General features: G+C 36.7%; 3 protein-coding genes across 6 annotated transcripts in view; 1 reads left to right on the forward strand and 2 right to left on the reverse strand.

The window, feature by feature from the left end:
• The window catches only part of LOC106868563 (elastase-1), a 24,079-nt gene extending 21,292 nt beyond the window's left edge, over positions 1-2,787 (forward strand). Inside the window, exons 5-6 of the mRNA XM_089360210.1 lie at positions 976-1,109; positions 2,572-2,787. Of these exons, the coding sequence (XP_089216336.1) occupies positions 976-1,109; positions 2,572-2,778 (341 nt within the window). The 3' untranslated portion in view covers positions 2,779-2,787. The remainder of the gene's footprint in view (positions 1-975; positions 1,110-2,571) is intronic.
• Positions 1-12,387, reverse strand: part of LOC106870377 (thyrotropin-releasing hormone receptor) — a 101,467-nt gene extending 89,080 nt beyond the window's left edge. The window contains exon 1 of one of the 2 annotated variants that reach the window (XM_089360206.1): positions 12,255-12,387. The gene's annotated coding sequence lies outside the window, so the exon portion shown is untranslated. The remainder of the gene's footprint in view (positions 1-12,254) is intronic. The other variant, XM_089360205.1, reaches the window with a different exon arrangement.
• LOC106870376 (uncharacterized) overlaps positions 1-13,723 on the reverse strand; it is a 75,731-nt gene that overhangs the window by 50,410 nt on the left and 11,598 nt on the right. The window contains exon 1 of one of the 3 annotated variants that reach the window (XM_052971881.2): positions 12,255-12,394. The exons of 1 other annotated variant lie outside the window; for it this stretch is intronic. The gene's annotated coding sequence lies outside the window, so the exon portion shown is untranslated. Of the gene's footprint in view, positions 1-12,254; positions 12,395-13,723 lie in introns of those variants that run through there. One more of the 3 variants, XM_089360207.1, reaches the window with a different exon arrangement.

Genomic DNA, 13,723 nt, shown 5'->3' on the forward strand with positions numbered 1-13,723 from the left:
ACACACACACACATATATATATATATATATATATATATATATATATATATATATACACAGTAGTCCCCTGGTATTGTAGTGAAACAGCAGTCGTAAACTTTAAATCCCATTTGTCTTACTTTTTTATAACTACGCCGCACCTTGAAACAACTCTGAAGCGGATTTACGGTTTCAGTTGGATTTTGCACTTACATATCTACAGTATCCTACCAACACAAGATGCCTTCGTGTTTGTTTCATCGCACACTCAATCCTATGTTTTTGTACCTAATCATTTCTAGCGTCTTACCTGTTTGTGTACCTAGATTCTATTGAATCTTACAGCTAATCAATATGTGTGTGCGTGAGTGTGTGTATACCTATATATACGTATATGTATATTTGCATGCAAGTAAATGCATATATGTGTGCATGCATGTATGTGCATATATACATATATATATATATGTACACACACACCTCCATGATTATACATATATAAGTAATTGCATTGATATAATAAATTCATGTTGAACACAAAAGTTCTTGTAAAAAAAATGCTGGAACAACGCAAAGGAATTGGCAATCAAATGCTTATAAATTATCTCCCCTTGTGAATGTATTCATTTTGGAATTCCGAATAGTTTTATGTAACCTCATTCAAAATAGAGGCGATTACGAGCATTTTTAAATGGCTCGCTTGAAAATTGTGGAAATTCTTCCACCTGAAATCATTGGCAGCGTCGATTATCTACAAATAAGGTGTATACATACATACATTCATACATACATACATACATATATATATATATATATATATATATATATATATATATATATATATATATATATATATATATATATATATATATATATATATATATATATATATATATATATTTAAACAAACATACACACATATATACATATATAAACATTTATATACGCTTATATATATATATATATATATATATATATATATATATATACTTTCAGACACTGGTGACCCGAATGTGTTAAATGAATTGAAAGTAACCATCACCGACAGGAACTCCTGTAATTCAAGTTGGCAAGGATTAATTCTATCCAGTCATATCTGTATCGGAAATGGTGTGACTGGAGCATGCGCTGTAAGTAAGATAATGCATTGCCTTCATTTGACTTCGTTCTTTCTGTACTTTGTTTCTTTGTATGTTTTCTTTTCTAGCATTACGCTTGTGTAACCATAAGATCCAGAAATCTTAAAAGGGAAGTCAAAATGTATCTTCCACTTGTTTCAGTCATTGGACTCCGGACATACTGGAGCTATGGCTTGAAGTGTGTTAAGAGAACAAATCGCCCCAATACGCGCCGGTCGCTCCGATTTGAATTCAAATTCCACCGAGGTCTACTTTACCTTTCATCTTTCCGGGATCGATAAAATAAGTTCCAGTTGAACACTGCGGTCGATGAAATTGATTCATTCCCTCCCCCAAAATTGCTGCCCTTGTGGCAAAATTTGAAACCATTATTATTATTATTATTATTATTATTATTATTATTATTATTATTGTTATTATGGTTATTATTACTGACCGAGGTCGACTTTACCTTTCATCCTTTCGGAGTCGGTAAAATAAGTACCAGTTGAACACTGCGGTCGATGTAATCTACTCATTCCCTTTCCCCATAATGGCTGCCTTTGTGGCAAAACTGGAAATCATTATTATTATGACATCAACGTAAAGCTGGGGTAAAATATACAAAGCCCAGTATACCCATAGCTTGATAAGTGTTCATACATCACAACCATATGTGCACGACACAGTGATCTCATATTATGATAAATAACGCATAACCTTACAGGTGGGGCCCAACTAGATTTTCTTCAGGTCGAGTAGCCCATTCTGCTCAAAAGGTCCCTGAATAACGGTTGTTTAAGGATATATTCAAAGGTGAATTAACCAAACCCCAAAGAATTCCTCTAAACACATGGCTATGATGCTCCCCCCACTACTTCTGCTCGTGATCAGAAATGCACATATCATCATCCACTAAGGGACATGCTCAACTGGTTAAGGTCAAACAATTATTATTATTTGGTCAAATTATTATAAGGTCATATAATTATTATTATTATTGACCGAGGTCGACTTTACCTTTCATCCTTTCGGGGTCAATGAAATAAGAACCAGTTGAACACTGAGGTCGATGTAATCGACTCACCCCCATCTCCCCCAAGCTGCCCTTGTGGCAAACATTTGAAATGAAAATAATCATTATTAATTGATAAATTAATTAATTAAGGCGGCTGGCTGGTATAATCGTGATCACGCCGGAGAAAATTCATAGCAGAAAGAATTATTATTACTTATACTAATTTTAAAGAAAGCGAGCCGAGAGAATCGCGAGTGTGCAAAAGGAAAGAAAAAACGCCTCGCAGTATATGATGCTACTCTTTATGTCCCGAATTCTACCGAGTTCGGCTCTGCCAGCCATCCTTTCGGGGTTAATAAAATTAAGTAGCAGTTAAGAATTTGGTTTGACGCTAATTGCTGAGCTTGTCTAGAAACCATTATTGCTTATTGATATTCTATTTTATTTTATTTTTAGGGAGATTCTGGTGGACCATTAGTTTGCCGTCAAGATGGGAGATTCTTTCAAATAGGAATAACATCATGGGGCGCCGGTGGCTGTCACACAACTGGTTTACCTAACGTTTTTACATGGTTAAAGCCATATATGGACTGGCTTCAATATATAATGAAACATCACAATGCGAGCACAAATGGTGCTCTCGTGTTCCCAATAAACGTGTAGATAAGCAAATTTCGTAGAACTGTTATTTTTGCGTGTCGTAGTTGTTGTTGTTGTTTCTGTTGTTGTTGTTGTTGTTGTTGTTGTTAATATTGTTTGAAGTTGGGTGCTATAGCGTAATTATTGCGGAATTTTGTATATCTAAAATGTCAATATATAACATATATATATATATATATATATATATATACTTACACACACACACACACACACACACACACACACACACACACACACACACACACACACACACACACACACACACACACACACACACACACACATGCACACACATAGAAATACAGGTATGTTACTGCAAACAGGAAACATAGAGCTCAAAAAATAAGTGTATGTATATTTTCATTAATATTTAGCCGAGGTAACAGAGTGACTCGAGCCTTCACTCGCTCTCTTACTGCTGCTAAATATTTATATGTGTGTATGGGGGTGCGTGTATGTATATATATATATATATATATATATATATATATATATATATATATATATATATATATATATATATATATATGTATATATATATATATATATATATATATATATATATATATATATATATATAGAGAGAGAGAGAGAGAGAGAGAGAGAGAGAGAGAGAGAGAGAGAGAGAGAGAGAGAGAGAGGACGGAGAGTGAGAGTCACAGACATAGCTGTGGGGATAAGTGGCTCGTTTTGCAATCATATATTATCGGGTTCAGACTTACTGCACGGCAGCTTGGCCGAGTTTTGTACTATAAACCCGAGGCCAACAAGTGGCTTGTGAATGAATTTGTTTAAACAGATACAGTGCGGAAGCCCGTCTTACACATATGTCTGTATATGCGTGAGTCTGTGTGTGTTTGTGTGTGTGTGTGCGCGCGCATTTATATATATATATATATATATATATATATATATATAAGATGTCCCAAAAGTGACTGATGAGTTTCAAGTTTTAATAACTTCCTTCGCTTTACAAATAAAGGGTTTATAGAGCGTTTACGTCAACAAACCAGAGACCCTGATGCAGCTGAAGGAGAACATCAATAGACAAATCAGAGAAGTGGAGTCTGAAACTCTTGAGGGTGTTATGGTGCGAGTTTTGGAAAGAGCACGGGCGTGCAAAACCGAAAATGGCTGCCATCTAAGCGATGTCGGTGTAGTGGTGTTGCAAAATTTGACTTGTGCATATTAATTTCTATTATGTCCTTTATATTGTATCAAACTTTATTTGTAGAGTTAAGGAAGCTATTAAAAATTGAAACCCATCAGTCAATTTTGGGACACCTTGTATATCTGTAAGGCATGTGGCATAGTGATCATGATATTGTAGTGGCTAGATTGCGGGTTCGATTCCCAGACTAGGCGACGCGTTGTGTTCTTGAGCAAAACATTTCATTTCACGTTGCTCTGCGAGTGGGAGAGAAGCAGAATCGTTGGATGTCGGCAGAAATGCTTTACATATATATATATATATATATATATATATATATATATATATATATATATATATATATATATATGTGAGTGTATGTGTGTGTGCGTGTGCGAGCGTGTGCTTAAGCGAGTTTCTCAGAGTAATTTGTAAATATTCTTGCTAATCACCAAAGATTAACTTAACTGGGAAGCAAATAGAAATAATATCAGATTCATAAGTTACGTATGAAACAGTCTGTTGACGGACACACACACACACACACACACACACACACACACACACACACACACACACACACACACACACATACACACACACATACACACACGTATATATATTTGAGTGAGTGGATAACAAAAGATTGCTACTCAACACTTTTGATTAGGGTTATATGTTTTAATAACAATTTTATTAAGTCGTATGGAGCCTAATCAAACAGTTTTATACACACACACGCACACACACGCACACACACACACACACGCACACACACACACACGCACACACACACGCACACACACACACACGCACACACATATATACATATACATACATATATATACATATAAATACATACATAATATAAATAAAATATATATATATGCATATATACATATATGTATATATATGCATATATGAGTATAGGACGTTACAAAACGTAAACACCATGAAAGACGAAGGTGAACTTGGGTATGCGATTCTCTACATTCTGTGTTCAAATCCTACCTGCTTGAAGAAGACAACGGAAAACTACTCCAATATTATTTCCAAGTTTAGTCATGGTTGCCGAGGTTCCAGTAATCTACTTAACGATGGTAGAGGGGAAATGGGGCCTCCCAGATTGCATAGATAGTACTGGAGAAGGTCCACATTCGCAGGACTTTCCAAAGGGCAGACCACCTTGTGTGTGTGTGTGTGTGTGTGCGTGTGTGTTTGTGTGTGTGTATTTGTGTGTGTCTTAGTGTTTGTTTTTTCCCCACCCCTTAACAATCGGTGTTGGTTTGTTTGCGTAACTTAGCGATTCAGCATTAGAGATACCAATAGAATTGGTATCAAACTTTAAAAAAAAGAAAACAAGAGTTCCGGAGTCGATTTATTCGACAAAACCCCCTCAAATCGGTGCGCCAGCATAGCCGCAGTTCAAAGGCTGAAACCAGTAAAAGAGAAAAAAAGTGTTTTGTTCAACTGTGTGAACGGTATTTGATGGTTCCATCGTACTGAAACGAAAGAAATTCAGAAAGAAACTAAACTATATTTTACTTGTTGCGGTCATTGGACTGCAGCAATGCTGGGGCCATTCTGTGGCACCACCTCGAAGAGTTTGATCGAGCCAATCAGTATTCATTCTTTTGAAGTCTGGTACTTATTCCAATAGAATCTTTTGCTGAACCACTAAGTTACGTGTGTGAGTGCGTATTTGTGCGTTTTTCTGTTTGCTTCCCCACCACCACCACTCGTCAATAGGCGTTGGTTTGTTTACATTCGGCAATACCAGCTTTTAAAAAAAGGTGCGAGTGTTGAATTGTTCGACTAAACCCGTCAAGGCGGTGTCTCAGCATGGCCGAAGTCCAATGACTAAAACAAATAAGATAATAAAAAGAAGAAAGAAAAAACTCGAGACTACGAAGGAGCCTCGGTGAGGCAATTCAGCCAACCACAAATAGCAACCGAACTTCGATCAACCACAACTACGATTTTACAAGAATACATTGGAAAAAGTGGTTCGGAGCGCAGATTTCTGCACGAATATAACGTGTTGGTTATGGCTAGAACGGCTATCTTAAGGCCACTCTTGGTGTAAACAACAACAAAATCAACATAATTATCGGTAATGACCTTAATCTGCTAAACCTGTTTTCGACAGGTTTCATTGTATATTTAGTAGCTGCTTTTGCCGAACGAGTTGTTCGTTGTTATTGCTGGTGTTGCTACTGTTGTATATATATATATATAACTGTATATTTGTGTGTGTGTGTGTGTATTTAAAAATACTACTATGATCTGGTTGATAATAACTTTGAAGCACAGCAGTAGTAGTAATGGCTTCTTGGAGCTAATTCACGGCAGCTTTCGTCCTAATTTTGGGACTGCCATGTTGGCTTGGCGATAACTATTAATTTCCAGTACCGCTGCCGTAGTCTCCTTTAGAGAGACTTAGAAATATTAATAACTCTATTTCTGAAAACCAGTGGATAGATTCCACTGAAATTAGATAAATAACCTTCGAGCAGATAGTCAGCAGCGCCGCCTGGCTAAGGCTTGGCTACTCTGCATTGACAAGGGGCAACACCCTGAAACTAGTCTAGTCTGCAGATGCCAAACCAGCAGGGGGACACTGCTGACCTCCCCTGTTCGAAGGTTATAAAGGACACAGGTTTCGTGTGTCACATAGCTAGCTAGAGGCGATGGCTTCTTGGAGCTAATTCACGGCAGCTTTCGTCCTAATTTTGGGACTGCCATGTTGGCTTGGCGATAACTATTAATTTCCAGTACCGCTGCCGTAGTCTCCTTTAGAGAGACTTAGAAATATTAATAACTCTATATATATATATATATATATATATATATATATATATATATATATATATATATATATATATATACATGTGTATATATATATATACATGTATATACAGGTATATATATACATGTATATATACGTATATATATATATATATATATATATATATATATATATATATATATATATATATATATATATGTATATAATATATACAAATGTATATACATGTATATATTTACGTATATATGTATATATTTATATGTATGTATATATATATATATATATATATATATATATATATATATATATATATATATATAAATAAATATATATATGCATATGGGAGGTTAAAGTCGCCTAGGAAAAGTATATTGATGTGTTGGTCCAGATTTGTCAGGACACAGAACAAAGGTCTCAAACCAGTTAAATAGAGAACTGGAGGATAGGAAAAGGGCTAAATTAAAACTAACACTATTAGAAATAGAAAACAAAATTAAACTCTCCCATGAAAAGGAGAGAGCAGAGAAGGAGAAGAGAGCAGTAGAAAGCATAAAAACAAACCCCAAGGCTTTCTATAGATTTGCAAAGGAGACTGCTACGGTACAGTATAAGATAGGACCCCTATTCCTGCCTAATGGCTCACTGACTGCAGATCCCACATGGATAAGTGAAGTGCCCAGTACACAATTCAAGAGTGTCTTCACTTCTCCTCTGAGTCACATGCAGATAAAGAACCCAGCTGATTTCTTTGACAATAGCACTCAGCAGAAAAAGACTGCATCCATTACCTACATCGACATTGAAGAGGAAGATGTGATAGCTGCCATAAATGAAATGAGCTCAAATTCGGCAACTGGCCCCGATGGTTTCCCAGCTGTCCTTTTAAAGTCGTGTAAACAAGAACTAGCAGGACCACTCCGGATACTCTTCCAGAGTTTCCTTGCAAATGGTAAACTTCCCAAAAAGCTGAAGGAAGGCACCATATGTCCTATCCATAAAGGTGGAAGCAGAGCAGAGGCTGGGAGCTACAGGCCCATCTCTCTGACTTCACATATTAGCAAAGTCATGGAACGAATTGTCAGAAGGAGATTGATTGCGTTCCTAGAAGAAAATGACTTGCTGAATGAGACCCAGCATGGTTTCCGTCCAGGTAGAAGCTGCCTCACGCAGCTCTTGCAGCATTATGACTGGGTCCTGAAGCAGCTACTTGACCATTCAAATGTTGATGTGATATATCTCGACTTTGCAAAAACCTTTGACAAAGTTGATCATGGCTTGATATGTCACAAGCTGCGAAACCTTGGCATAGCTGGTAAATTAGGAGAGTGGCTGCATGACTTCCTGAATGGTAGAAGTCAGACAGTTGCAGCCAATGGAGAACTATCTAGGGAAACACAAATATTGAGCGGTGGTCCACAAGGAACTGTTCTGGGGCCACTACTGTTCATAGTGGCCCTTCTGGACATGCCCACGGTCACTCGGAGAGCCACTGTCACTAGTTATGCTGATGACACAAAGATATCTCAGGCAATAAAGAATCCTGATGATATTGTAAGCCTGCAGAATGACCTAAATGCAATATATGAGTGGGCAGAGCAAAATAATATGCAGTTCAATGCAAAAAAATTTCAAGTACTGCACTACAAGACCACAAGCACCTCCCAACTGGCATACACAGGGCCTGGAGGTACTGCAATCCCAGAACCACAAACAGTAAGAGATCTGGGCATCAACATGTGTAGTGATGCATCATTTCACATGCACATTGTCAAGTTGACAGCAAAATGCAGACAACTGGCAGGGTGGATACTGAGGACATTCCGTACAAGGGATCAAAAAGTCATGTTGACTCTGTGGAAGACATTTGTTCTGAGCCGCCTAGACTATTGCTCTCAGTTGTGGTCACCACACAGTGTTAAGCGGACAGCAGAACTCGAGGCAATTCAGCGGCACTATACAAAAAAGATCTCCACAGTCCAACAGATGAACTACAGGGAGCGACTGAAGGCACTAGGTCTCTACTCCCTGGAGCGCAGGCGGGAGAGATATGTAATAATATACATATGGAAAATACTGGAAGGACTGGTGCCAAACTTTGGCATCAAGTACTACAGGAATGCCCGCACAGGTCGCCACTGCATGGTGCCAAAGGTACCGTCCACTGCATCTCACATAAGAACGAGATACTGCAGCAGCCTCGGTTTCAGAGGACCTCAGCTCTTCAATGCCCTGCCAAAACATTTGAGAGACATGCAAGACATGGATACGGACGTCTTTAAGACAAAACTTGACACTTTCCTCTCCACGGTACCAGACGAACCAATGGCTCGTAATGAGACGCAGTTTAGGGCAGCTATGTCAAATTCTCTTATACACCAGATGTGCCATCAAAACTCTTGATTGGACCATGTCAGGTGGGGGAGAAGAGCCATGCGAGGAACGTGAAAATAACGGTGGTGCACCAGCATGACCGCAGCCACTTGGCTGAAACACATAAATAAATAAATAAATAAATAAATATGAGGACAGGACATCACCAACTGTGTAAACAACATGCAGTACGAAAACATGTTAAATACGCTAACAACGCTATCTTTTCTCTTTTCAAAGAAAATTTTTCTTACGGCGTTCACTACTTTCTTCTCGTTCTGCTCTAACGACCTTCCATGTTTGTTTTCGTTTGGTTTTCTTGTATGTCTCCACTGTCCTGCTTTTGTTCCCAACTTTGACCCTCCATAAGTCCTAAATTATATTTTTGAATTTATGGGAGCACCTCTCCTTGAAGACTCATATTGTCATTGAATGCTCGAAATGAGAAGTAGATAGACAACTGATGAAGGATCGTTTTCTATGTCTACTTGCCCCGTTTTCCATTTTTTTCACTAGTTGTTTGTATTTCACGTTTGTTTTCGTACTTCATGTTGTTTACACAGTTGGTAACGTCCTGTCCCCATATTTGCTTATATATGTATATATATATATATATATATATATATATATATATATATATATATATATATATAGACAAGCAGGAAGTAAATAGACACCTTTAATTTTCAAAATTTCTGATCTAAGCGCCTAATATGTTTTCAGCGGTGTAGAATTTACAATGTAATTATTTTGTTTCATTCCACGTGCCATTATATTAAATATTTGCGAAGAGTAACCATGCCACGCACAAGAAATTCAGCCGAACTGTCAGATTTTCAAAGAGGTATTGTTGGGCAATCTGAGGTTGGTCTTAGCCACCGAAAAATTACAGAAAATTTTTAAATTCTTCTTGCTGCTGTTAAATGAATTATAGTGCAATTCAAAAGCCAAGGAAAAAAAATCAACTGATTCTCGTCCCGGCCGAACTGGGCACTCGGAAAGGAAGCTTCGCTGTTTGAAGAGTCCTGTGGAAAACGAACCCCGTTCGAAAGCTTCTGACATTGCAAAACAGATAGAAATTAGTCCAAAAACGTGTGTTACATATCTGCATATGCTTGGGTATTATGGACGAGCAGCTAGAAGAAAACCTTTCCTTCAACCAATTAATATTACGAAAAGAAAGAAATGGGCTAAGGAGGTGTCAGAAAAATCCAGTTCATTTTGGGATAGAGTGATTTTCTCAGATGAATCCAGATTTGCATTATTCTCAGACAGTGGACGTGTTTGAGTCTGTAGGCTTCCCAATCAAGAATTTGATTTGAAACGACTCCAACCAACTGTGGAACATGGCAGTATCTCTGTAATGGTATGAGCTTTCACCAGCAATGGTCGTTTTTGAACTGATTGAATGTGTTGGAAGCATAAACTCTGAAAAAGACATCGAAATACTTAAGCAAGGACTAATTCCGATGTGTTCACACGATAACATAGCGAAAAATTAGTTTTTATTCATGGAAGATGGGGCTCCATGCCACACAGCGAAAAGGAATCAACAATGGCTGACTGAAAATGGGATCAAAAAGCTTCTTTGGCCGAGCCAATCTTCTGATATGAACCCAATTGAAAATTTTTGGAGCATACTAGATAGAACTATACGAAAAACTCGACAGAAACCTAAATATAAAGATGAATTGTTTCAACTGTTTCTTGAAAAGAGACAATCACAAAGCTCATCAGTTCAATGCCAAAAAGAGTTTCTGTATTAAAAACTGCAAAGAGAATGTCAGCTAAATACTAAAGTATGTAGTCCTACCTATCGATTATATTTCAAATGTTCGCTTTGCGTATTAAATAAGAGATTTTGAAAATTAAAGGTGTCTATATACTTTCTGCATGTAAAGCGTGGAAACTATTCGTAAGCTTGTGTTTTGCTCATAGCAGCGTCATTGGGTCAAGACAAAAATCAGTCTTTCGTTAGCTCACTATCTGTATGTTGAGGGTAAGGATGTTGAAGTTGTTGAGCGCTTCACTTTTCTTCGCAGCGAGAACCATGACAACATTTGCTCCAAGTCTGAAGTCTTAAAATGACTTAGGTGTGCTAGGTTAATTGTGGACTCACTGGACACATACATACATACATACATACATACATACATACATACATACATACATAGGTACCAAATTCAGTATAAACCGTAGATCCAGTCCAGGGTTAATTACAGGCGTGGTGTATGTATAAAAGAAGATAAGTAAGGTTTAAAATTTATAGCAGCTGTTTCTGTAACATTCTATCGATGCATTCTTACATTACACCATAGCAAAAACCCAACACCTTCAGGTAAAAGTTTAAAGACACATGAACTGGCAAAGTGAAACTAGAAAATGTCCTATTTACCAACTAACTTGAATTTGTTTGTCAATTTGGTTGGTAAATAGGTTATTATCTAAGAATGTACCAATGAAATGTTACCAAAACAGTTGTAGTAGATTTTAAACCCTACTTGAGTTCTTCTTTGTTATATATATATGTGTGTGTGTGTGTGTGTGTGTGTGTGTGTGCATATATGTATATATATATATATATATATATATATATATATATATATATATATATACACAGATAGATAGATAGATAGATATCCATACACACATACACATACATACACATAATGGGGTAGGCCTTTTCTGTGTCAACGTTTGTGGCTGAATAGGTCTGCCTTCGAAAATCAAACACGACCACCCTGCTCATAAAAATAAAAGACTCGCGGGCCCTTCTCGGAGAGAGGGTTCACGTCTTCGTATATCTACTGGCACAGTTCAACTCAGAATATGCGTCCCTATTCTTCTCGAATTCTTAAGCACCAGTAGCAACGATATTCGTACACATAGTTAAACGCGCGTGCAAACACCTACATATATATAAATTTACGTACACTCTCACACAGGTATAGATATATGTACACACACTTTGTGTGTGTGTGTGTACAATATTTGAGTAAAAGAATAAATGAATATATGATTCATACTGCTATTCGAAATGGCCACCAGACGTACAATAAAGTAGAAGTGTCAGAGAAGATGATATTCACACGTGAGAAAATACCTTGAGAGAAGTTCAGGTACAAAATTGTTATATATATTAGACCCTACCTTAATATTGCGTGGACTAAATTTTCTTTTGTCAGGCCTCTTATATGTAGGTATCAGGATTTATATTTTCGAAGCGAAATTAACTTGTATTTGTTAGGTTAGTTAATGTTGTTTACGGCATAACAGGCCTCCGATACGAGAGTATTAGTAATTATATGTTACAAAGGGAAATAACTTATATACTTTATAAAAGTTAATGTTATTAAGGATATTATTAGTTGCATTTAATTTTAAAAGGTGGAGTCCACCCCATTATGTAAGTATTATGGCTAAAAGCTTTGATCCGGTTATAAGAGCTGTGAACTGAACTGCCAGGCATTGCTCCAGTGCATGACAGCTCTCAGCATTAATGATATTATACCAGGTAATGTCCATTGGATAAGTCAGAACCGCGTTAAATAGTTTCTGATGGCTAATTGTGTCACTCTACTTTGAGCCTGATATAGTAGTTTATATGACACCAAAGAGAGCAAGTTTTAAAATCCTAGGTTCTATAAATACTACAACAAAAGAAAAAATATTTACGTAACTGAAAGTGAATACAATAGCGTTGTTAACAAAGGTGGAAAGGGAAGCGTAACTGTTTGTGCTGTGAAGTTTTATTATGTCATATGATATTTATAAGCAATGAATGCAACGTGATAGGGCGATGGTTGTAAGCAACAAGTTCGCTATTAATAATGGTTTATCGTTTATCTGCAAGGCTTGTAACGCAGTATGTGCAATACATTGTAGAGAGTGTGGCGTAACGCAATATGTGCAATACATTGTACAGAGTGTGGCGTGCAATATGTAGGACAAACTACAAAATAGATATGGATAAATGCATTTGTAAACATTTTAAAGAACATAGTTCTGGGTTTGAAAATTTTAAAGTACAATTTACTGATAAAGTAGCGGATAAAAGCAAAACAATAATTAAAAATATATCAGACAAATGCTTCTGAAGAAGGAAACATTTTTAGACTAGAGCACTGTGTAGTATTTATTATCCACTATGGTGAATGATAGGGTTTTAGGGTTCTGGAAATGTATCGGGTGAAAGTATTTTTCACAGCCCATATTAAGAAGACAACCTAACCACGATAGAAGATTAAATAAGACAACAAATTTAGGTGATTTTGTTCCCTTTTTCATATTTAAAATCTATTGGAAAGATTTAAAAGGACACAGCAGATGTTAGGCATTTCTTATCAATAGTTTTATGCAGTTAGCTATTTAAAGCACCAGAAAGAACCCACACAGTCTAGGCAGAATACATGGTAAAACTTTTCATTAGTAAATCCATTGCTGAGATTTATTTGAGTCTAATCTTAATAGAAAGAAGTCGCATGGTCTTTTGTTGGTCAATGTTAAGAGTACAAATATATGCAGTAGCTTTAAACGCTGCCGTTCTGTAGGCGACAGATTGTTTAATTACAGCAGGTTTTTGTTGAGCATTAACTTGGAAAGTTTAAGAAAGTTTTGCT

Source organism: Octopus bimaculoides, chromosome 11, assembly GCF_046866305.1.
Source record: "Octopus bimaculoides isolate indiv1 chromosome 11, ASM4686630v1, whole genome shotgun sequence".
Taxonomy (NCBI): Eukaryota; Metazoa; Mollusca; class Cephalopoda; order Octopoda; family Octopodidae; genus Octopus; species Octopus bimaculoides.